Here is a 26,192-nt window from a genome sequence, read left to right on the forward strand (position 1 = left end):
TGGTTTTTCCACTGAACTTACAAAGTCTTGGTTCGTGATTTTTGGACCAATGCACTTTTATTTTTGTCATCAGTGGTGCAAATGAAATATTCAAGTCAGAAATTGAAGTAGGGCGCAGTTATAGAGCTAACGGATTTACAATTTTTACTCACTTAATGATCCTCTGCCTCTTTTGAGCTGGGGGGACATTTGCTTCCTGGTGTGTGTGTGTTGGTTTTTTTTGTTTTGTTTTGTTTGTTTTGTTTTGTTCCTGTTCATCCCTTCTATATTTTGGAAGTGATGAAGGGAAGAAAGAGAACTTGGTATCACTGCATGGTCTCAGCTCTAGGGAAGACCATCCATTGCACACCAACCTTTTGTTTCCCTAGCCAGGAACTGGGTAAACCTGGTGTAGTCATTTATTCTGGTTTCCTAACTAATTTCCCACAGCCTAGGTAGGGAAGACTTGATCCGATCCACAGAGCTATGAGCTTTAAGGCTTATAGCAAAGTTACATTAACATCTATGGCAACAATTAATGTTTTACCATTAATGTTTATTGCTACCCAAACTACCTGGATGTTTTCCTATTTTAATTAATTTTACCTCATGGCAGTCTCAGACTGGACTTTGCATTGAGTTCAGGGCTTGTTTTATGAGAGCCGATGTTTTTAAGGTGCTCTCCATTTCAGATCTAAAACTGTGTTTTTCATTTGTATACTAATACTCTGTAATGGTACATTCTGACATGGTTGACTGCACATGCTTTTTTAGATCATGAGAAAAGACTTGTGCCAGGGCAAGTCATCTTCAGGCTTTGCTTTGTCTCCTCTTTGTTTAGAATTTATATTAATATTTCTAGGGAGAGAACTTCACGAGTGGTTTGGACTACACTTTGTCTGCTGTAACAGTCATATTCAAATCTAATGTTTCATTAAGCCTCAAATATAGTCTTTTTACAGGGTTGGGTGCATTGTTTTGAACATTTGGCTACTCTTGTGTCTGAAGAAGTAAGCCACTGTTACTATTAAATGATGGTAAGAGACGAAGTGACAGAGCAGCTTTGGTTATCGTATTTAAATACAAGCAGGTCAAGGACAGCCTGTGTCCTTGTCTGCTCTATTGAAATAGTACAATATCTCCAGATTTTTAGGTAACAGGGGACAGCAGGCTGTACAAGGTGCTTTAGTGTTGATGCACTTTAGCATGCTTAATTAGCATGCAGAAAGTGGTCTACTATTCTTGTTGAAAAATGCATATGCCACCACATTCCTTTGGATTTAAGGAATGTGTCTTCATAATTTGTTTATGCTGTATTTACTGTAAAAGTATTAATTCAGCTCTTTAATGTGTGCCTTATCACTTCTTATGTTTGTTGGGCCTTTATGCTCCTTCTTGGTTTACTCGTCTCTACCTCTTTTTCTTCTGCTATGTATTTTCTGGCTCAGGATCTATCTGAATTGACCCATTTGACATATTTCAGTTCTGCTTGTCTACTTGAGAGTTTAATAAAGACTACAGAAGAGAATCTGAGAAGATCTTTGATTTATTAAAAATAAATCTGGCTTGAAATAAGCCATATGAGGTTATGTTCAAGATACAGTAGGATGCTTATTCAAAAGTAATACTAAGCTGGGTGCCCTGTTTAAAATGGAAAGTGATTTTCTGTGTGATCTACATAAGAAAGCATTCAGTTTCTTAATGGTGCATCCTTGAAGAGTTTTGATTACAACAAACTTAACTTAATTACTATGATACTGGAGAACTGTGTTTTTCCTAATGTGCAGTGCTGTTCCTCTGTGCCTGGCCTTTTGTTTGAGCAAGAGACTGACACAAGCAACACTATGAATTACCTAGAACACATTTTTGCACTATTATCTGCTTTCTTATTGTTTCCTGCAGCTTGTTTGGAATTTTAGCTGACTGCATCTTGATAAAAATCAAAGATTAGGAGGTAAAGAAGCAGAAACAAACAAACAAAAAGGATATTAAGAAGTGAGCAACTTGAAATAGTTATCAGTCCCTATATTGCTTGCCAAATATCTTTGTTGTATGCATTAGTGATGACAACATCAATTCAATTAACTTGATACATTATCTATGCATAGTTTTAAAATAATAAAGTTGGTGACTTTCTTTGCTCCATTCCAATACGAAAAAGTTAGAGAAAATGTAATTATTAAGTTTGGTTTTTTCTTCCTATCTTTTTATTGGAATAATTTGAAATAGCTAAACTTCTCTTTTACTGAAAGATGTCTTCTAGCCTCTAGATATATGTATTTCATGAGTTTAAAACATTATTGAAGGGTGTCTGTGCTAAACCCCCACCAGAGAGATTTGGGCCACTCTTGAACTCTACCAAAGAGGCACAAATTGCAAGCTAGGGAGATGGTGGCTTAAACCATCTCTTACGCAGTGTTGGGATTTCCTGTGAAGAGTTAGTCAAGCAAGTGTAAGCATTTCCCAAGACGAGCTGCTAATGACATCGTGGGGCCAAACCTGGGAGATGTTAGTATGCTGGTGGAAAGCTGGACGGTGATTTTTCTGCTCAGTCTGTAGAGTCCCCCTCTTCGTGCAGGCAAGGGGGAGACCACCTGCCAGCTGCTTACGGTTGGTAGTTCTCCTCTGTAAAGCAGAAGTGTACTCAAGTGAAAAGTCCCAAATAATAATATATTTTCAAATACAGTAGTTGCTGCTTGTTTCTTCATAAGTATTAAAAATTCAGCGTTTGTTTAGCCTGAAGAATGCTCTCGTGGTTAGATTGGTTGTAATTTCATTCACTGCTTTTTCTGTCCAATTTCAATAGAAAGTGAAACCTGCAGTGAATGGTTTGCAGCAGGAAAAAATGTTTGAGTATTTAATAAAAAGGAAATGGGTACAAGTTAATGAGAAATGTTTACAAAATGTGTTAGAGGGCTTTTACTTAACATGTTGGTGACAAGGCCAGCGAGGTGTTTGCTAATAAGGAATTGTGTTCTGCTGTTTTTCATTCTGACACAATAATTGTGTTATGAATAAATGTCAGATGCACAGCTACTGCATGCCGTTGAAAAGGATGGATACTTGAAGTAGTTTGATAATGGAAAAATAAGTCAGAAGAGTGTATTCCAACATAGTCATTTATAAATCTGAAACGCTTATATTGTTTGTAGGTGATTGAGATCATAAAGACTATCTTGCTGGGAAAATTAACGCATCTTTCTGTGCAAACACTAAGTGTATTTAAGGAGATGGCTTTTTCTTTTGGTCCAAACATGTTACAGCAGAAATGCTGAATCTTAGGTGTTGGATCTTAAATGTTTTTAACTGTGAAGCATGACATGAGATTTATTTGGAGAAGTTCTATTAAACAGATTTTCATGGCTTCGTGAGATTTCAAAGGTGGTTGAAAACTGAGGATTTAATTTCCAAAATAACCATTTAATAATTAAATCATTCAGTGTAAAATTTTATGATGAATGTATTAGCTGATAAACTTGGGAACCTGTTTAAAAACAGTTGTAAATAATGCCAGTTGCTAAGTAGAAAGTAGTATTACAGAAGAAATTAAAAGTATTGTCAAATAAAATGATTAACAAAAGTGAAATTAAATGACACACTTCAGCTACTGCTAACCTCTACGAGTAAATCAGTTCTTAGATTTCACCCAATTACAGTTTAAAACTGTAATATGCCAGCATAGGTCTCAAGTCCTGCCTGTAAAGAGCCTTTGATCTGAAGTAGCAACACAGGTACACTGCACAATGCAGTGTGACGCTGAGGGAGCTGACAGAAGTATATTATTTGCATTTTTGGAAGGTGCTATTCTGAGCGTATTTTATATGCAAATTTTAACCTTAATAAATTTCCCAAATTAAATAGAATTGCAGGTCTGAATATATCTTTAACTGAAAACCGTGTTGTTCTGTGAACATGTAAGGGACACTTGGCAGAATTACTTAAGAAAACCAATTGAAGGCTAGTTCTCATAAATATATTTCATTCCCCAAAAATCAACTTTAAGATGCTGAAAGGTTTAAAGTGTTTCTAAAGTAGAACCGATTTGAACAAAAATACATCAGTGACATTGTGCAAGCACATGATGTGTGTTTCCTGCAGTGGCTAATTGATAGTAGCTGAGTAATTCAGTGCACTACGTAATCCACTTTTTACCAAAATATGTAAATGACTTTAGGGAGCATTTACTGCCAGTGCCCTTGGCAGGGGAGTAGAGCAAAAAATTGAATGTAGGTCACTGGTGGGGTGGGGAGTTTTCCACAATTTCCCATTCAGCCTTCACTGGTGTAAGCTGTTGTCCAAAACTCACACTGCGGTTTGAAGTGTGAAGCAGAGATGCTGTTGATTTCACAGTGATTCAGTAGGACATTATGTAGCTTTTTCCTCCCCCAGCGCTAGGTAAAAAGAGAATAACCTTCCTGAGTGGTATGTGGCGTAGCAGTAGCTGTATGCCCTGTGACTGATGTACCTGAATATACCTTGGGAGTTGCTTCTGGGCTTGGGGAGATGACTAGGAGGTGACATCACCCAGCACCTCACAGAACGTGACCCATGAAGATTTGCAAAGTAAAACATAGCATTAGGAAAGGAAACAATGCCAACCTTGTGGCAGCCACTGTCCAAACAGTTGGCTCTACTTGTTGTCTAATTATTATTGCTATCAAAGTCCTGATGAGAGATTGTAGTTTGCATGTGGTGTAATGATCCCATACAATGTATTCTTGTCTTCAAAAGCTGTCCCTTCAAAAGCAGTGGAACAAGGAGTGAGACCAATTTTTTTTTTTTTTTTTAACGTGCAGGTTTTCTTTTAAATGCTTTCCTCGCTTGCATAGGTAATGAATAGGAAATGTCATAGCTGTTTGAAACAAATGGCCAGCCAGGAATAGCTGTGCATGTTTCTCTTGAGGTCACTTTCTTTTGCATTTAAGATATTTACTTGGCTGTTGCGATTTCTTAATGATTTTATCGTATCTTGGTCACCACCAGTTTATTTGAAAAGTACAAAATATATATATACATCTTTTGGTATTTAAGCACTTGTGTATACAGCAGCCTCTCTTACAACTTATTCTGGTATACTAAATATTGTTGAGTGATATAGTTCTGTGTTTATTTTGAGACTGAGTTTTAACGTGTTTTGATTTGGGGAAAGGGAGGACCTCCCTTAGAGTTTTTCAGCTAGCTAAAAAGAAAGGTTAGACAACCTGAGTACCCTATGTAGTGGATGGACACAGGCAGTCTGTGTGATCTGTGGGAAACGATCTGGGTGTTGGAAACAAGCTTCATTACAAGTCTTGACGTATTAGCTCAGTAAAGTTAATAAAAGTTCTTAAACCACCTGATTAGAAATGTAATCATAGCATTTTCAAAGTGGTGAGGACTACATTTTTGTATATGCTAACGTGGAGGCTGGATGTAGACTGGATATGAGATGTGTTTTCTCAGTTGCATATCTTGTGGCAGAAAATGTTTGTTTAAAGCATGATTGTACCGTAATTAGAAAACAAACAGGTTTTTCCTGGCCAAATTAGTACAAGGTTGCTTTAAATTAGGATAAATATTTTTTATTTATATTAATATTATTAACACACCTTAGCATGTGGTTTGTGATTGGAAAAAGTGGATTCTAGACCAGGCATCTGATTTTAAATAAATAAAAATCCCAATATTGTCTCACTTTTCTACAGACATTTTCCTTATAAAATTAAACAAAATGGAATATGAATTCATTTTTTTTCAGAACATAGGAAAGAGAAAGTAATTCTCCTATACCTAGCAAGCATTAGATAATATCTAAACCTTAGTGAAAGAGCTCAAATACTAGGAACTTAAGCGTAACATGCACTTTGGTTTTTGAACTTTTACAGAGTAATTCACATTTACATTTTGTTTTTTTGATGGAGATTTGCCACCCACAGGTGGGTGGCATAAATTTGGAATCTGTAGGAGCCACAACCAGACTGATTTTAAATCTTGCCTTTGTATGTATTATTAATTAGATTAACCATTGGTTCAGTGGTGCTAAGCATGCTGATATGCTGGATGCGGAGTTAAATGGGAGTGCATGAGAACATTTCTACTCAAATAGTAGAGCTCTTAGATATTTCCTTATGTCTGTTTCTCTTGTGGAAGTGAGTAGTCCATCTGTGCCTTGAATAGCCTCCTAAACACTAGGAAAAGGTGCTACTTACAAACTTCACGTTAACAAAGCAATAATCATACGAAGTAGCAGCGCATATCTCCCCCATGGTACAAGCTCAGAAGTATGGGACATGTACAGGATAAAATGTTTTCATGCTTTCCTGTTTATAGGTTTGCTGGGGTTTCTTAAAATTAGTTGGTTTTGAAGTTATATAGATGATATTTTATTGGTCTATATTAAAGTGAAAAGGAAGAGAGTTGAGGGATGAGATACAGGAAGGGGGTGAAGTGGGAGAGCAGAGACAGCAGACTGCTCTGACCGCTTGCCGCAGGCTCTGGTCTGCAGAGCTGCCGGTTTCCTTCCTCCACGCTTGGCTTTTGGTGCTGGCCTGTGTTCTCCCTTGCTCTAGCCTTACACCTAAATAACATAATCTGTGTGACCATTTCTACTTAATTACGCTGTCATCACATAATGTTTAAAGTCATTTTCCCTGGTTAGTTACTGTTTGCCTTGTCTCCTCTGCCTTCATCCTTTACCTCTCTCATCACTTTGCTTTGCAGTCCAGTGCACATCCCCCTCCCTACAGTGCTTCTTGGGCCTTTTCCATTTCTGCATTTTAGGTTTGTTTCTGCAGTTTTGTTTTGTCTCTTTGTTTTTGCCAGGAGACCGGTCTTGTTATTCCTGTGCTTACTTAAATACATCTTCAGATTTTTCTGCCTACCAGATAAGTACTCACTACTTGCAAGAGGAGAACTATAGCTCTATTGGAAATCCTGCAATTCAGCTGCTTTTCCTCTTGCACGTTTGTTAGAACTTGAATATCAGGGTATCTTCTCTCATTTTGGTCATGTAAAGAAGAAATTTTCAAGTGTGGTTTTGTTTGCTTCCTCTTGCATCTGATTCAGAGCATATTTTTATATGTTGAATAGCACAGTGAGACCAGTCTTTGGTGTTGGCTGGCACCAGCAAACCTCTGGAAAGGAAAAAGAATTCTTAGCACTGATGTTCTGATAAAGTTTTATTTCCTCTACACGGAAAAAAACCCCAAAACTCCTGAAATGAAGCTGCAAAGAGGGAACTTACAATTTTGACACAAAGAAATTGTTCAATAAAATTATTTTTAAATTTTAAAATTTGCAAGCCATAAAACATGTTTTCATTTATTTGGAATGACTCAAAAGGATGTTTTAAAAGGATGTTTTAACTCTGAGCTGTAGATTTTTCTTAGAACCATGTTTCCCTCTCTTAATTTTTAAAAAGGTTGACATAAAAAATAGTCAGTTTGGTATGCAGTAGACGGGTGTTTAGGAGAGATCATTAATGTACTGGTGTCTATAACAAATATTGATCAATGCATGCATATATGAACTGCTGTGATGTCTCAAGAGGTCAGAAATCTGGGCTTGTACCAGATTTACTTTTCCTGAGTTTCTTAGAGTTCATTTATCAAATTCCAAGATGCAGTTAACTGATTCCTCATTTAAAACTGAACAGAGAACATTGAATCTGAGAGGAGGGTTTAGCTTTCTATTTCTAATCAAATCAGTACTCACAAATGTGACTGAAAACTGCTACTGGTGTTTGAATACAGAAAACAAGGCTTGTGTCATAGGAAACGAGGCAATAAAAAGTACCTGACTGATGGCACTTTTTAGAAGCCTGGATTATGAACTCCAGAAGCTGATCAAGATCTTCCCAGAGAAAATGCTACACAGAAATAGCAAGAGAGTCTTCTGCCAATGCACACTTCTCGGCTGAACGGAGAGCGCAGTGCTACGTAGGGAAGTGTAGTGTGCTTTACAGCAGGTTTGTGCTTTTATGGTGCATTTCTGCTTGTGTGTGTGTTTGCGGAAGTAGAGACTCCATGTAGTGCTGGCAGTCTGAGTTGTCTGAGGCATATAAAGGAAAAACGGCATATAAAGGGAGGGAGGGGAAAACCTGAGACATTGTTAATGATGTACCAACTTTTGTGAGTATAAAACTTTGGTGTGAAGTCAGGCTGCGAGGCCATTGCGGTTACTTGGGTTACATTCTCCCTTTGCATGGAGAAGGCCACAGCTTGGCTGTTCAGACCCTCAAGTTATGATGGAAAGAAGACCCTGGCTTTTTTCACTCGTGCTGCTGATGTGAGTGTGTTCTGCTTTGGCAGCTCCTGCCAGCAAGGGCTGCTGTTCTCTGTGCTGCTCTTAGTGCTGTTTTGTCCACTAACAAGTGTCTGGGCAGTGCTGGGAGGCAGGAGGCGTACAGAAGGGTCTCATCAAGTTTATGCGTGTTACTGTTCAGGGCTAGTATTTAAAATCTCTGCCTTGTTCAGGGTGGACAAATAGAGTGCTTAAGATAATGATATTTGCTCGTTTGTGTAGAAGCTAATTTGGATGCTGATGCATTGGTTTGTTTTTTTTTAATTTGGGCACCTGTGCCTAATAACATAGACACAGTTTGATGCTAAAAGACAGGTCTTCAGCTCCTACTGTTGAAGTAGATGGAGTATGTGGAAGTAAGCCAACTGGGAATGTGGTTTGGATGTTCCTGGTTATGGCTAAGAGAAAAGATGTGTCTTATTTAGGAGACTGAATAAGAGTTAGTGAGCATAAGCTTTTTTCTCCTTAGATATATTTTTCTGGGAGGCATGAAAGATGCTTTATTGCATTATTCTGTTGAGAAAGAAAATCCAAAAATTTAAGTTATTTTCCAAGTGATTTCCCAGAAATGGGAAGTGAAGATGAATCCAGGTACTGGTTTAGAGTCAGCTGTTTTCACAAGCATTTGTGAAAGAACGTATTGCTTTTGCCAAGTAAAAATAACATAAACTCACGTAGAAGTTGAGCTGCTTTCTATGCTAAGTCATGATATTGTTTTAAAAACTTTTTCAGTCCCCTAATATAATGAAAAAATATACTCATTAATAGATAGTAGCTAGTAGATGAAGCTACTCATACTTACTAATATTACATCTTGTTCTGCTGTTTGTGTGCACGTTGAAAACAATTTGCTTAGGCACAGTGAAACTGGTCATTCACATAGGTATGATATCAAAGTAACTTGTGTTTCCTTGCATGTTTGCAAGTGCAGAGCTCTGGGTATGCAAGGGAATTCAGCTATGAATTTGTTTCATAATGTTACGTAAAATGTTAAAAGCAAGGTCAGCATTCTCAAAAGAGTGTTGTGACTTGGTACCATTGTATCAAAGCTGCTTGGCTGGTAGAAAAGAATCTGTCTGACAGAGTGCCTCAGAACTTATGATGGCTTTAAATTGATCCATGTTAGTTCACTTGGCAGACTAAATCCTTAAGGGAAAAATCCCCTTGCTGTGAAGCTCCTCATAGCCAGAGGAGCCTTGAACTAGCAAGGCAGTGAATCCCATCACAAGCCCTTTTTCCTTGCCCGCTCTGTTGGATGTTAATAAGTTGTAGTAGGCTTCTGAAGATGGAGACCATGTGGTGCATGTTCCAAGTGTGACCGTGAGAAATGCAAGTACCTCAGTAATCAAAAATCCGAAAAAATTAAACTTGTACTGCAGTAGCCTGGCCTGTTTGTTACATATGTAACACTAAATTTTGACTGAGAACTAGACCTTCATCTTAACATAAAATAAATAGTTATCATTTGTTGTAATGCAGGTCTTAAAAGCTTTTCCCATAGTCTACAGTACAAGTGATACCAAACTGTATTATATTAGAGTGGTTTTAATGGTTGTGTTATTCTTGAACAGTAGTAATTAAAACTTTTGAAAAGTTAAATCTAACTTCAGAACAGATGCTGATGTCTGTACCTTGTACTGAGCTGTTCCACATACCTCACAAAATCTACGTTGTGTGTGTTGTTCATGCTGTAGGTACCTCAGCTACAGCAACAAACTAACAGTGTTAATATGGCTAACGGAGAGGATTCATACGTTGATATTTTTGTTCCTTTTTGTGGAAAACATGCAGCATCTTTTTTGGAAACAAATTACCATTGAGGAAACTGTGACTTTCTTTGTTCTCATTTTATATTTCATTTGCTTTTCAGGTTTGGTTTCAGTTTTCTTATCTTGTTTCCTAGTTTTTGAGATGACATTTTTGCCATCTCAAACCCCTTCAGAAGCTAACAACATTACTTTCCTAGAATGAGATTTCTCGCTTCCTCCATTGCCTCACCCTCCCTCCTTCAACTTCCTTTCTCACATCTTTCTCCTGTTGACATCTCTCATCTTTCCCAAAACTTCTCTCTCTCCAAACCCTCCGACTTCACTGTTGTCTGAAGATTACATTTCATGCATCTGCCTCAGTTAAGCATTGCTTTATTTCACTGTTTTTGATGCAGTCTTATCCCTGAAGCTACTATTTTTGGTATGAGTGCAGCGAGGGAATTTCTGTGCAGTTGGAAATATCTGTGAGCAGTAAAATTAGTGCTTGCCAAGTGAAAAGGGAAATATATTGAGGGACACAATTTTAAGAAACATTACAATTAGCATGGGATAAAACTACAAGCACTACTGCTTAACAGCTTCTTTGAAATTTTGGCAATGAGGCTGTTTCAGTCACTTTGTTTAGCATTCATCAGCTTGTGTACATTTTAACTGATCTCTTTTAGATTTGAAGTTTGATATAAAAAATGGAGAAGGTAGGGGTGTAACTCAAGTTAGGTTGCTGCTGGACATAGACTATAACTTCAAAACATTTGCTTCCAACCTGTGCTTATAGTGAAGTTTGTGAATTTTGTTGCTGATGTGAAGAAAGGTTTAGATATCTGAAATTCTTTTTCTTTTTTTGCCCCCAGGGCAGTTGACTCATGAAAATGGGTTTAACTCTTTCCCCCAAACTGCCTTTCAATGAGACCATAATACAGATCACAAACTATTAGGAGAATATTGGTATCATGTAAGGTTTATCTTTCATATTGTATGTTAGGTAAAACCAGAGGGCTTATACAAGGTCAGTTGATTGCAATACATTTTTTCCCGGTTTCATCTCTCCAAAATGACTTTGTGCATTGCCTGCAAAAGCTGTGCGAGCCTGATGTTCATAAAGCATGGCCTTTTCTGGTAGCTTACTCTTGTCTAGGACAGGGAATAGTTTTCAGCATTACTCATGGTGTGCTATCTAGGTGAATCTGCTTGCCTGCAGTTGATCTTGCGTTTGTTCACTATTAGGCCTCTGCTGAGATTGACTGTAGTGGGACTGAATAACACTCTGGATATTGTGTTTGGTTTGGACACACTGTATTGGACTGAAATGCCCAACTCAATTTGTGTGAAGAGTTTCATTGAACTCTTACATGCTACTGGTGTTTTTGTCATGAATAATTAGGACTAAAGTTGGCCTTAAATGAAGTTTTATAACCTATTACCAGTCTGGGATGTGTTCAGTCCTGTGCCCTTTCACAAATGCTTTTAAGCACAATTCCACACAATATTTGGAAATGCCTATAAACCCTACAGAGTAAAAGTGAGGTATAGTCCTATGTACTCTGAGGCAATATTAATGTCAGAACTTACTGCCTCTCCTTTGCTCTGCTCCCTTTGTCTTGCTAGCATACCTATTGGTGTGGCTGAGCTGGGAAATAAGCCGAGGAGCTCATCTGCCCTTTAGAATAACATTTTAAGAAATCAGTCCCTCCCTCTCTCTCTGCATATCAATTCTCTGATGCAATTTATGACATGACCATGCTAACAGTTTGGTTAGCACAGCCAAGACAGTAGCGAACTGAAGTGTAGGGCAGAAACAAGGGGATGAAGAGCACAGGCAGAGGACAGAAATTTCTGAAGTCAATAGTACTGGTGAAAGCCCAAGAGACATCTTTATTAAATATAACTAAATGGCTAGCGATAGGTATCTGTGGTTTGCTCTTACTTATCACAGTATCTACATCTAAAATACATAGTATGATCCCTATCATGTACTTGAAGAACTCAAAATCTTCTTTTAAATCTCCAGACAAGTGAAAACTGAAGAACAAGTCCCTATCTGAAGGACATCTCATATGAGCCACTTAACATTGTTAGATATATTACAAAGAAATTTGATTCCTCTCTGCAGTTTAGGTCTGGTGCTGCAGTTCTTACATTAGTATCAGACATGTTGGCTGCTGTGCATCTTAACATATTGATACAACAGAAGAATAAAGCATTCTTCAAAATAGTAGGTAAAGCTTTTTCTTCATTTAAGAGAAATAGAGTACCTGAAACCCCACAGTTATATTACAGCATCCATGACTAATGTGCTCCCCCCTGAAAATGACAGGAAGAGTTAAAGCAAATATTGTTTTCCTTATCTAGAGATGGCATCATGTCATAGAGCGTGGAGTGCCTAAGTACTACTTCTATTTTATATCTGGTGGGGGGGAAGGACTTGGGATGGGACGGACCAGGGGCGTAGAGTTGTTATGAGACCTGGTTCTGACTCTTTGTTTTTTAATAATATGGGTATAACACCCAATACGATGGTATGCCTGGTGCAGAGGTGAAGAGTTTTTATCTTCTGCAATTATCCTCGTGTTCAAATACTTTTGTATTTTACAATGTTAATAGGTGGCTGGCTTGGGAAAAAACATTGACCTAAATAGATGTGTGTTTTAGATAAAACATGAAAATTCAAAAAAGAAGTAATTTTAAATGAACTACCCTAAGTGTCTTGTTTGTCTGCCTCTTCTGTCTTCTAACTGATCTTTTAGATGGTAAGCTCTCTGAAGTCTGGCTGACTTAATTTTGTCAAAGGCAGCATAAGGACAGCATCAGTGTCAGTGCAAAGGAGGATATGATGTCAGTCAGACACTGACTAGCACAGAAGTTGTATTTTGTAGGTTATTATCATTAAGTACAAATATATTACAAACATTTAGGGGAAAAAAAAAAGAAAATAGAGAGGAATCCCATTTTCCCTTGGCTGTGCAGTTCTGCAGTGGCATTTTGGAAGTGCAGTAATCTTTCTGAGGGGAAAGATATATACATACATAATACAACTTGCAAGCTGCTGCATGTTCAAGGGAACAAAGCAAGAGAATAATGAAGCAGTAGCAAATAAAATTAGCAAGTTAGTTTCTCTCATTAATTTTGTAATTTTCAGTATAAGGATCCAGCTCAAGGAGAATTAGGTACAAACATAATGAGAACATAAATATCACTGTATTTTTTTTTAACTACAGTAAGTGTAGTCATATTTTTTTATCTAAATGAACAGACTACTAGGGAGAAAACCAAACCACTGCTCTTACCAGGTTTCTGTAATAGAAATTGACACTATTGCCATTCCTATTGCAGGATGTCTTCCAAATATAACTTTTTTTAATCCTGTATCAAAGATGATGATTTTTAAAATAAAAGTGGAAGACAGTGAGAGCAAAAGTGAATTATGCCATCCTGTGTACTGTGTATCTTTTTGTAGTGTTGAAGGTAAGTGCAATGCTTTTCCTATGGGCTGATCTGATCCCTTGTCTCTTCTGGAACAAAAGAGAGCTCTATAGAGCATGAGGCTTGAAGATAGCCTTGGGCTTTTGTAAGCCACGGTGAGCGAGTTGGAGGGTAATTGCATCAAAGAGAACAGCTCACTTCCCTTTGCACTGCCCATTATAGCAGGAGAAATTTTTTTCTCGAAGAGAATGAGGGGACATACAGTGTGTGTTTACCCGTAATAAATATCCTTATCTTCAGTGACTGCGTACTGGAGGAGATTCAGTTCCTGGTTCAAGTGTCACTTGGTACCATTCAGCAAAGCCACGCTCTAGTTGAATTTAGAGTCAGTGGTTAAAGGAGATTCAGAACAGGGAGAAGAGAAGTGTGGCAGTGACTGGTTCACTCAAGACAGGAAGAGAAAGGTCTTCCTCTGCTTTTAGCAGAAGAGAGGAAGAAAAGCTCCATTGTGCAATCTCCTCCGAATATCTTTCTTGGTAATATCAAAATTGACAAGGAATCGGTTTAAATATTAAAGTGAAATAATACAGTGGGAGTGAAGAAACCACATGTCACTTAAACTCCAGGATGCATACGTAAAACAATATTTGAGGTGCAATCAATAATGAATACGAAAGCACTCATTTCCGTCTAAAACATTTGTATGCTAATTTTAAACATCCAAGGTCAAGAACACCCAAAATCTGTACATGGTGTACAAACTGGTGGTTGCAGTTTAGAGAATTTGCTTGTTCTTCTCAAACATGTAAAAATAGTCTTTTGAAGTCTGTTAAAGGACAGTGGCAAAAGAAATGTAACTTTGAAAAACACACAGCATTGATTTATGTCCATTCCTATTAAAAAAAATTATTCTGTTCAAAGTCTGAACACCTTTGATAATCTTACTGTTAGGTCATTAAGGATTTTAAAATGGATGCTTACATGTAGGAAAAAAAATTAGATTATATTAAAATGTGCTGTTTAAAATGCAGGAAAAAAGGTATTTTGTCCTTGATTTTTTAGCATTATGACCCATATGAAATATGGTAAAAAAACCTGTGGTCTCATCAATACGAGTGTTTACAAAGCATTGAAAGTGAGCACTTGATCAAAGCTGAATACAGTTTGAAGATGCTGTTTGTAAGTATAGGTTATCCTTATAAAGTTTATTATGAAGGGAACTGGAATTATTTAATAGCAGGTCGGTTTTGCAGTACTGTCCTAGGCATATCCTTTTATATTCCTTTGCCCTCCATGCAAAACCTGAAATGTAATAAACGCACCAGAAAGGACAAAATCCTATTTCATTCTCCGTCTTTTGCAAGGACAGTATGCTTGAAGGCGGTCTGCACTTATGCTGTTAGCTGCAGTGTTCAAGTGCTCTGCTGATACCACAGCAGTGCTTGAAGTAAGGTGGTCGTTCTTTAAGCAACATCTTAAAAAAACCAACCAACCAAACAAAAAAAACCCAACAAAAACCAACAAACAAAAAACAACCATCAAACCCCAAACTCAACTCTAACCCCCCTGGAGGCATGGTGAGGGCTGGAAGGTGTTCATAGAACCAAAACCACGAGCTGCAGACAGGAAGCGGCCGCTGAAGCTCCCTCCGCCCCTGCTGCTTTGGTGAGTGTCTCCGCCTTTTGGACAAAACGAACCGAGAGACTAAGAGGGCTGTGCTGCTTGTGCAGTCTGGTCTTTCTCAGTTCCGTGTAGGAGCAGAACTGGCTAGGGAAGCTTTCATGACTTTGGACTAGCAACTGTAGCCTCGTCACTGACCTAAAGTTTGAAAAAAAAAAAAACCAAAACAAAACCACGGGATTTCAAGCACAACTTTTGTTTAATGTGTATGCATTTGTGTCCATAATTGGATACTGATTATTAAAGACTTGCTCATTGTAGTCTTAATAGTATGGCATGGAGTTTTACGAATTCCTGGAGAGCATTCAGTTTTGCTTCTCTCTCTCTCTCTCTTTTTTTTTTTTTTCCCCTCCTTCCTTTTCTGGTAAGTAATGTTTAGGAGTTGTGTGCGTGCAGTCCTGTGTAGTTAAATCTGCGAGTCCCACTATTCCAGTTCAGGAGTTTGCGTGATCAGAGGTATCACTCCCTATAAAAGGGATTAAATGTTAAAAATGTTCAGTGCATGAAAGGAGCAGAGGAGGGGTTTGGTTAGTGAGGGGACCAACCTGCCCTTTGCTTTTGCTGGAAACTACATTTATGCTTTTATTTTAACTACTGTCCTAGAGAAAAATGCTATAGATACCTTATATCTGTAATACAAACATATGATACCATGCATTGCTTGGTATAATTTAGAGATGTGAAAAGAAAACAACAACAGAACTCTTCAGTTTTAGTTATTTCTAACTTAATGTTGGATGTTTTATTTTTACTAAAAGGGAAATACATGCCCAGCCTTAACCTGTCCTTTTGAACATCAGGTCATCTGTCCTCTTACATCTTCCAGAGAGGTTTTTAAAAATTATATTGTTCTATCTCTCTGTCTCTGCTTGCCTTCCTGGTGCCAAACTGCCCTCCTCCCTACCTTACCTCTCGTTCTTACAAGGCTTTGGAGAAAATGTTGCATCTTTCATAGTTGTTGATTCCCCAGGGCTTTTGAAGTTCCAGCAGTTTGCATCTCTGTAGTTAGCTTATCTACAAACAGAAAGAGGCAACACCCAGGAGGTTTTTTGTCTTGGCTATTTTTTTTATTTTTTTTTTTTTTTTTTAGTCTGGAGAAAGACACTCCAGCCACTTTATCCGTGAAGACACTGTGGAGACACTGGAGAAAATGGATACAAGATGAGACTTCCTTAAGGCAATGCATGTTGTGGTATCCCCTGGCCAAGGGGGAAAGAGGGGAGGTTTGCATGCCCGGAGCCAGCCAGGCTTCCCCCCAGCAGCACGGCAGCACCTCTGAGGTCTCCTCTTGCAGCTGGGGCTCTGCGTTCAGAGGAAATGCGCATAGACTGCCAAAACCAGCTTTTTACAGCAGTGGAGTTACCCTTGCTGCCTCTGCATAAAAGCATTTGGCACCTGTTTTCAGACTGTTTTTCAGAGTTGCTGGCAGGCTCCTGTCAGTCACAAAAAACTTGGCTCGGGGTTGTGAATTTCTCTGCCATAGTTCCCTCGGACATTTGCGTGTTTTTTTTTTCCTTACTGCTACTTGGCCAGCGCTAAGCCTTGATGGGAAAGAAGGATGGAGTAGCCCTCAGGTGTATTTCCTGAGGATGTAGTTCGGTGGAAACGGAAGAATGGACATGGACAACAAGAGATGCCAGAATCAGGGTAGCTGAAGGTAATGTCAGTGAGGAAACGGGCAGCATCCCGCAGCTGGTGATTACCCCTGTGGAAAGTAAATTATGACTTTCCTTTGGATTGCAGCTGTCAGTGCTCTACACCTAAAGCTTGGATTTCATTATTTGAATGAGGTGAAAATTAGTATTCAGCTATATGTGAAGCTTTATGTAATCAAAACCAGGCTATTACATTTCCACCTGCAGGAGGATCGGCAGACTGTTTTGTTCCTAAGGAAATAGTAGTGTGGGTGCCAAGGCTGTAAATTGTCTTTCACATGTTTCTGTCTGTATGACTTCGACACTTTAGTGCATGCCATAGCAGTATTTAGTAGAGGCATATTTGCATAGCTGGTATTTGAAATTTGCTGTTTGTTTTTAAGGGCCTGTTGGAAGTGCCATTATGTGAAATGAAGGGTTTGCTTTTAGGCCATCTCTCCTCCCACCCCGCCCACCCGCCTTTTTAATGAGATTTCATTCATTCTGCCTTTTTTGAAAAGCCCTCATCCTTTCTCCTTCCCTAGAGGCTTGTGGTTTGATTAAAACTAACCTGAACCAACACAGAGTACTAACACTTACGATACCAGAACAAGGCAGATGGAGAGAAAATGTTCAATTTAACTTATGAACACCCTTTACTTGGAATAATATGCTCATTAGATTAGAAGCTGTTTAATCACCCTGGAACTTGTCTGGCTACCTGTCCTTTTTCATATCTGTCAACCAAGTTAAATGTAAATGTAACAGTTCTTAGAGGTCTTTTGGTTCAAAAGTTAATGCTGGATTACGGTAAAATATTAAGATATGGTGTGTGTCCCCTTCTGTGCCAAATGAAGTATTGATCCAGGATTGTCCGGGGCCTGGTAAACTGCAGAGTGGTAAAATGACAAACCTTCTTTCTTAATATAAGTCATTTGGGAATATATTTACGTATAGCAATTTCATCTTATCTCTGAGTGAGAGAGACACAAAATGATGATTTCTCCCCCCCCCCCCCGATGTATGAGTGAAAACAGCTTAATGAAAACTCACTCAGCATGTGGGCATGAATAGCAGTTCTGGCTTTGAAGTATCCTGGATATGAGACACTTGGAATTGGCCTCGAAAGAGACTAACTCTAGTGATGCAGAGTGTCTATGTCTTTGTTTTCTCTAGGAACATTGGATTTCTACTTGCTTTAGCTTTTTGTTTTTTGTAATCTGCCCAGAGCTCTGGGCAGTGTATATATATATCCAGATAATTAATATGTGCATGTACGTATCTCAAGACTCCCTGCCTTTCAATACTCATGTGCGTGTATCAAAAAGTAGCATGTCAAAAAATAGGTTGGTATTGGAAATATTTTTCATTGGCAAATAACTGCTTTATGTTATGCTAATCTGTTTTTGTGTATCTGCTAAATAAATTCACTTCAAGGGAGGGAGTAAAGCTTAAGTTTTCAACAAAATGCAACACTCAAATACTAAGCCAGGTGCCCAGATTTTGAAAAAAGACTTGATATAAGGTTGTGAATTCTTGGTGACTTTTACTGTGTCTTAGAAAAACATATCCTGATTTAAGTGCATACATGGAAACAACTGCTTTGAAGATCTAACCCACAAGTGAGTCTTTCTAGGTTTTATTGGCATAAACTATGAAACTGTTGCCATCAACATTTGTTGATCACTTCACATTTTCTGTTTAGGTAAACATCAGAAATATAAATATGGGCCTAGTCCTGACAGCAGCTGTCAATAGCAAGGAAATTTTGCCTGTTTGGGGAGACAGTGAGTTGCAAAATGATTTACTGTTTCTTCTAAAAGTGGAAAAGTACTTTTAAAATGTACTTTGTCTGTTCTTGAACTGCATGATTTGTTAAGTACTTTTTTTAAAAAACAAGATTAAAAAGTGACCCCCACCAAAATAGTTAATAAGGCACATTTTAAACTCAGACACATCACTGCTATGGAAAGAAGTGAAATAGTCCCTCTAGTGTACTGCTGCTGTAAGTATGCATAGGAATATATGACGTGATTTACTGAAGAGTATGGCTCTGCAGGAAATTACAAAATAACGTTTCGGCAAGGGATATGAAAGTGCTTACATAAGCTGGAGAGTCTGACCTATTACAGTAAGTCAAGTGAAACAATAATAAATACCAAGCCAAAAAAAAAAATCTGCTGTTTGAGTGGTTCATGAAGTAAAAAGTTAATGTGTAGTGTGAGACTGTTGCTTTTGCCAGCTGTGCCTGAAACATGAATGAGGAGCAGAGCCACTCGCCAGGGCACAGGCTGAGGTGCGCTTCCTCTTGCAGGGCCATAGATTTGAAGTTCATGCCATATTTTGCATAAACTGGCTGTATACTGAAAAAACAAACTTGGATGTTCACATCTTCTTGAAGCGAGTGTGGCTTTGATGTGACTTCTGAAGAGTTGTTTAACCTCTGTCTGATGGCTTTAGTCAGTGCGAAGGAGGTATATTGAGATGGGTGCAGGTGGGGCTTCCTTTTATGCCTGAAAGTCTCTTGCTAACCTCTCCCAATTTCAGGTTGGCTGCAGGAGAGTCACAGAGTTATTGAGCTTTCAAGCATGAAGGGATGTAGTCGTTACAGGATGTCTTAGAATAGAAATGTTTCTTTTTTCATGTGTTGTAGCTAGCCAGAACGTAAATATGACTCTTTACTCAGTATCTAGTTTTCACTGCCTGTTCCTGGTAGTGGCGTGAGTGCAAAGGCCCTGCAGCCCTTTGTACAGTTGTTTGTTCCAGAGCAGTGCCAGCCATGGAAGCCCTGTTGTTCTGGACTTTGTACAAGCAAGAAGTGCTACTTTTGCACTTAAGCTGAGATCCAGTTTAGCCTCATTCAAACTTACAGAAGCATCTCACTGAGGCCTTGCTGTGGAAGAGAACTGGGCAGTCATTTAGGGTTAAGTGGGTAAAACAGATTAAAGCTCTGCTGAAAGGAAGAGAGCAAGGCAAAAAAAGCACATGAAAAGCATTAAATTGAATGTTACGGACTTTCATGTATAAGGTACGCTGTAATTTTGGAGTTCAGAATTGCACTATATTATAGCTTCCCTCACGTCAACTGTGTAGGGCTTCAAACTAGAACAGTTCTGAAAAACTCCCAAGTCTTTCTTCATCAGTTTGTTGAAAATCAGACATTTTGCTGGGTTTAGTTTGATTGTTTTGATGAATGTCTATTGAAACTCTGATTGCTTTTCTGATAACTCAGCCCATACATAACTGTGAGCTTCCCCATGGACCTAGAAATTCGGGAACTCCGAAGAGTTCCTGCAGTGGCTCAGAACCAAAGAACTGAAATTTCATGTGGAAGGAGAATCTTTCTTTGCCCCACTTAATGTTGGAGCAAATACATTTACACCTATGTAATGTTGAAATAGTGTGTTGACCAGTAGTAGTAGTTTCACGTACAATTACTTGTGTAAGTATTCCTGACATTTTCTCAGAATTCTTTAAGAAACCACAGCAGCAAGAACAAGACTCCTCAGTAGAAACCATTCTGTTTCTTGACAGAGTGCTGTTTTAAGCTGTGCTTTAATAGGAACGGTCTATGGGCAAGCATTACCTTTTATTTTGTGAAGTTATGTCTGTTCTCAGTTATGTATTTTAATCTTAAATACACACTGGGGTGGTTAATGGTCTGCAGTTCTTAATTGCAGAATAGCAAACTCTGCCCATTACCTTTCCCCTTTTGTGATGCCAGCATGGCCACACTTTATCACATACTTCTGGAGACCGCAGGGTGTCTGAGATATTGACAGCTGTTGTGATGATTACCATTTTCTTCTTAGCGGATTATCCAGTGTTTCGTTTTTGACAGAAATCTGCCCACTAACTTCCTAGCATGTTAGTTTGCTTTTCCTGCAGTGCCAGACCTTCTCGGTTCTAAGAGCAGTGAAAATTACTAGTACTCTTCTGTTTTCTCTAGTCGTGTAGTTCCTTTCTTGCTCCTTTTCTGTGTGTGCATATTCTCATAAATGCTTTTCTGGCTTCCTCAGTGTGTGGTTCCCCCCCCCCCCCCCCCCCAACGTTTCACATCAGTTCTGAAAAAGTTTTTCTATTCCTCTTAATTTATAAGTCTTGCTTTTGTTTGTGTGTGTTTGATAGCTGTAAAATGTAATTTGGTGGTACATTTTGGGAATAACATTTGCGAGTTATCTTCCTAAAATTCATAATTTTTTTTTTTCTGTACAGATCTTTTTCTTGTTATCTTGAAGTCACCATAGTTAGCTGTAAGGAGTAAGTCTAAGTCATGCTTCTGCTGGGTTTGATTATGCTAGATAAGTGAGAATTCCTCTAAGGAGAAGGGTTTGTGTGAGTGGAGTAGTTTGCAAAAGATTTTCTGTGTGCTGGGTAATAATGCATTGAAAGAGGGAAGGGATATTTAGTTCACCAGACTTGCCCCCCTCTGTTTCGATAACTGTTAAACCTCTTTTCCTGTCATTTTGCCAATCAATGTTCACCCATCTGTCAGGACAGATCATTTTGCCAGCTATTGAATTTTTGGTTAACTTCCCACGATGTCTTGTCTCGTGCAGTTTAGCAGTCCTTGCAGTCCTGCACTGGGATTCGCGCAGGTGTGCGGAGGCAGGTTCTTGTCTGGTACAGAAACCAGAACTCCCCTGCAACAGCAAGACTTTTTAAAGGAGTCCTTTCCTTTTTGACCTTTTGACTAACGTGAAATAGTTTTTAATTAACTTTATGGTTTATTCAATCAAATTTTATTCACAATTTCCAAAACTTATTCTAGGCTGCATTGCAGTTCTGTTCATAGAGGAATTAATGTGCCTCCACCTTTGCTTATGTTCATAGCATATTTATTTGTTTTTATTATTCTTTGACTTTTCTGTAGGGCAAAACCAGATTTTCTGTGACATTAGTTTTCACAGTAGCTGAAATGAACCCAAAATGTTCCTTCCACAGGATAACTAAGTACAACTTAGTTCTTTCTAAGTATAACTTAGTTCATTCTGAATTTTGCTCATTTGCCTGTGGGACCTGATTCACTTTGGAGGCTTTGTAACTTCAGTTTAAGCTCCATAGTTGGTGATTATTCTCTGTGGTTTTTACTTTGTCATTCTCCTGTGTAAACATGTCATTGTCCTTCCTTTTAACTGTATTTTATGGTCAGGTTAGTCTTGTAATTAGAACTTCAAAAATAAACAATTTTAACTGTAGAAATTATTCCCAAATGCCCATGGAATGTAGAATTGCTATACTGAATTTTGATACTACCGATAAAAACCTTCTTTGGAAATTTCACTTCAGCTTAATACAGATTTTAAGTTGTATTTAAGTTGTAAAGACCCAGCCTGAACCTTCTGGGAAGTTCAGGGGAACCTTGTCATTGGAAGTATGGAAATTCAGACAGGGTGTCATTTTGGCTCTTTTTCTCTCTCTAGCAAATCAGACTTGCCAATATGATACTGCTCAAAATAAGAGAAAATATTTATGACAGAGAGGACATGCTAGGCAGAGTACAAGTTGGTCTTCTATTGTTACAGCTGACAGCAAAATAACTCCACATCTGTGACCATATGTACATGTATTCTACCCTCCCTAATGTTCTCCCTCTTTTATGGTATAACCTTGAGAGCTTACAGGAGGTATTTTCTTAGAATGAGATCTTCCAGACTGCTGCCATCTTCTAAAAATAAACAAATCTTATGGGCTCAAATGTGCAGCTTCTTTAACTCTTTGGCTAATAAGAGATTACCTTTCCTTTGCAAGCCAGTCCTGAAACTGCGGTTGTCTGCTGATTTGGCATTTGGCTCCCTCTTCTGGCCAGTGTTCGGAAAAGCTCAAATTAATAGTTTCAGATTTTCTTATGGAGCTACAGTAAAAAAATTATTCAGTGCAGTCTGTAAGATAAAATTTTATTACAGTGGGATCCAGGTCCAATTGCAAATTGAATATCTAATTTGTGACATATATGACATGGTTTTAAATCCACTTAAATTGGCTTTTACTGGTGCTAAAACTTGTAAATAAGAGATTTCCCTTTTCCTCTGTGCTCCCATCACATCCCCCAGTACAAAAGCACTGAAGACCAGCTTATGGGAAATCCGTGGAAGTTCAGTGCACTCAGTGTTTGGCACAGCCAGATTCTGTGTCTGTTTATATAATTCGATGTGAAATAGTGTTGCTGATAATTAAACAATAGAGAACAAAATGTTTTATTGCTTCTGTTCTACAACTAATCATGGTTTCTGTTTTCTTCTTCTTTAGGTGATAGAAACACTTTCAAAACTTTCTCGCACCCCTATTGCAATAGGCACAGGAATAAGGTATGTTATTGCCCTAGTGAATGGTGGGGATAATGCCTCTTGCATGATGCTCCTTGGAAAAGTTGTTAGAGGCAGTATAGGCAGTGTCCCCCAGTAAGAACTTCTCTGGTTGTAAACCAAATTGTCCAGTGGACAGCTAACCAAGGCTCTGGGCCTCTGAGGAGCTCCAAAGGGTATCTTCTACCTCTGGTACACTTACTGAAGTGCCTGAACTACATTTACTTCTTGTGCTGAAACACAAGGTGAACAAACGAGCAGTTAGTATTGCAGGACTTATGTGATAATTGTGACACGTGGATTGTAAGTCAGGCTGATGCAATGCTGATCTGTGTAAAGACAAATGGTTTTTCTCTTCTTTCTCCCTTCTAAGAATCAGCAAAACTGCCAAGTTTGTGAGATTCTCTTTTTCAAAAAGAAACCAAAAAACCTCAACCAAACCTAACCTCATGAACTATAATTGTGGGCTGTGAGAGAACGTGAAAGACTTCATGCTTTGGTGTTCTCCATCTTTTTGAATGGTTTGATTCAGCAGTCTTATCATATATGAATGGATGAGGTTTTAAAAACATAGACAAAATTCCCTAGCCAGTCCTGTAATCCATGTCCTGTGCTAAAAAGAGTAGTTAATATTCTCAGTTGAAAAACTGACAATGATGTGTATTAGCAGTGATTTATAACCCCATCCAGTAGGTTTTTTTTATTATATTAAGTATCAATTCATATGTAGAAGTTTAAATACACGTATACTGTTCATCAGAGAAAGAAGGGAACATACGAACACATTAACATACAGTAATCTGTGTGAAAATTTTAGAAACCAAACAAAAACCCACATGTGATTAGACTAGTGCTGTCTATAATTCATGCTATTTTTCTTTCTATAGGCCCTTCCCTACAGAAGAAAGCGTTGATGATGAAGATGTCTACAAAGGTCTTCCTGATTTAATAGAGTAAGTTGTAAATCTTTAGTTAAATTAAAGATTTTTGGCTTTCAGTTGCATGCTATTATTTATATGATGTTATAGAACACATAGTTTTAATGACAATGGGATATTTATTTGATTTAAAAAGATTTTGTTAGCCATTATGCTGACCAGGAAGAATTAATTATGAAAGCTTATCTGAATGATTGTAATACATTTATATATGTAAGGAAGCTTATTTCATAGAGGGCACTGGTAGCAAAGTAAACAATGAATGCATTTTTAAATTATCTGTCTGCACTATGGGAATGTTTTCATAGAATTGCAGTATCAGTCGTAAGGGACCCAAGGAAATTATCTTGAACTTGCAAAGAAAATGCATGTTTGGATCATAATTCAAGTAGGTCATTTCCCTAAAGTCAATGAAATTCTTCGTATGAGCGCATTTATCTCTCTGAGTAAGTGTTTGCAGGATTATTAATTATTGCCAATTTTCACATTGGCTTGGAGGTACAAGTAAGATAGACATGAACATACTGTATAGTATTGGATGGCAGACTGCAGCTTTATTTTGCAGACTGGTGAGATAAATACATCTGGGTATAAAAAATTGTCAGGAAGAGCTACTTCTGTATCCTATGGCTAGGATCTCTCAAGGTCCATTAGGAATCACGTTGGACAAGAGCTAGGATCAGAGCTCACTGTCCCAAATCTCAAAGTTCACCATCGCTCACCTCACTAGTGCCCATCTGGCTCTATCTTGGCTCTGGCCGCATTGTATGTCACTTGCTGTGGTGTGGTGAAGTAGCTGCTGTTCACACTGTGAATTTGTTTACTGCCTATAAAGAAGGGAAACCCCACCATGGTTGGCATTGCTCAACTTATCACCTTCTCTGCAAACCTCCTTGTTGTCTCCTGCAGCTGACTGGCTGTCTCAGCTGCTTTTTGTGATGTGTAGCTGAACGTGCAGAAGGTAGGAGTTGCAGTCTCCTCTGAGACCCAAGTGGGCTAGAGGTGATGTCCTCATCTCTTAGATGTGGTGGCATTAGCACTGTTTGAAAATAATATTTCTATCAGTTCTTAAATAGGTGTACAAATTCAGTACTGGGAGACAGCCTTCCATTAAAAAAAAAAGTTAACAAATCGTACCAAAGAAATTGAGATTTGTAGCTCTTCTTTTGCATCAAATTACAAATATTATTCACAGAAATGTCATAGTTACATGCTGTCTCAATTGTGGAGAAAGCAATTCAAGAAGTACTTTCTTCATAAGAAACAAAAGTGCCAGTGCATGATGCAAATGGCCCATATTTTTTAGTTTATCTTAATTAGTAACTGTATTTGACTAGAATTAATCTAATTGTGCCTGAGTTTAAGTGGTGTCTAAGGAATTTAAAATGAAGTGTGTCTGTGCTGCATCTGACACAGCTGCTAGTATTTAATGTGAAATGCTAGCACACTATCATCACTGGTGCAAGCTGAAATGTTAGACTAACCTGGAGCACCTGAGCTTTCTAGCTCTCCTGGGGCATGGTATCTGTTGGAAAAGGAAGAGATGTGAGCAATTGCTGTCTTCTGTTGAATCCCCCAAATATTTTTTTTAATCATTCCATCTATTTAAACTTCTAATGCTAGCTTACTTTATCCTTCTGATGTCCTCTATTAAAACAACAACTACAACAAAGATGATACATATTTAATGAGAAATTAAAAATTCACTTGGTTTCTGTATATAGTCCTGACTATAGGCATAGTGATTTTGTCTGGCATTTCCAAGTAGTCCGTGTGGCAGCTGTGTTGGAAGCAATTCTCATTAATTTTGATTTCTTTGAAATCATTAGTCTCTGCCAGTAGAGCTTCTGATGTTCTTGAGTACTGATGATCCACTTACAGAAATGGTTGTCCTTCCTAGTTCTAGTGGACCAATCCTCAATTTGTTTTTTACTCTGAAGGATTTCAGTGTTATAATAAACAAATTATTAAATGAATAATTTTAAAAAATATTTTTTTCAAAAAAAATTTTCAATAAAAATCTCAAAATTATCAGCACATCTGATCAAGTCTCTGTATTATTATGACTGGACTACTTTCATTATCTTTTAGAGTTCTTTTGTAGACATACCTTAAGAAATGTGAGTGAGAGAGATATGGGCTTGATGTGGTCCTAGTGCAGGTATTTCTGTAGTCTGGGTAATAGGA

At 38.1% G+C, this 26,192-nt stretch overlaps 1 protein-coding gene across 1 annotated transcript in view; it reads left to right on the forward strand.

Annotated features, from left to right (window-relative positions):
* Positions 1-26,192, forward strand: part of VAV3 (vav guanine nucleotide exchange factor 3) — a 176,301-nt gene that overhangs the window by 41,137 nt on the left and 108,972 nt on the right. The window contains exons 3-4 of the mRNA XM_075508217.1: positions 23,012-23,070; positions 23,955-24,020. Of these exons, the coding sequence (XP_075364332.1) occupies positions 23,012-23,070; positions 23,955-24,020 (125 nt within the window). The remainder of the gene's footprint in view (positions 1-23,011; positions 23,071-23,954; positions 24,021-26,192) is intronic.

The sequence above is a fragment of the Mycteria americana genome, chromosome 7 (assembly GCF_035582795.1).
Source record: "Mycteria americana isolate JAX WOST 10 ecotype Jacksonville Zoo and Gardens chromosome 7, USCA_MyAme_1.0, whole genome shotgun sequence".
Taxonomy (NCBI): domain Eukaryota; kingdom Metazoa; phylum Chordata; class Aves; order Ciconiiformes; family Ciconiidae; genus Mycteria; species Mycteria americana.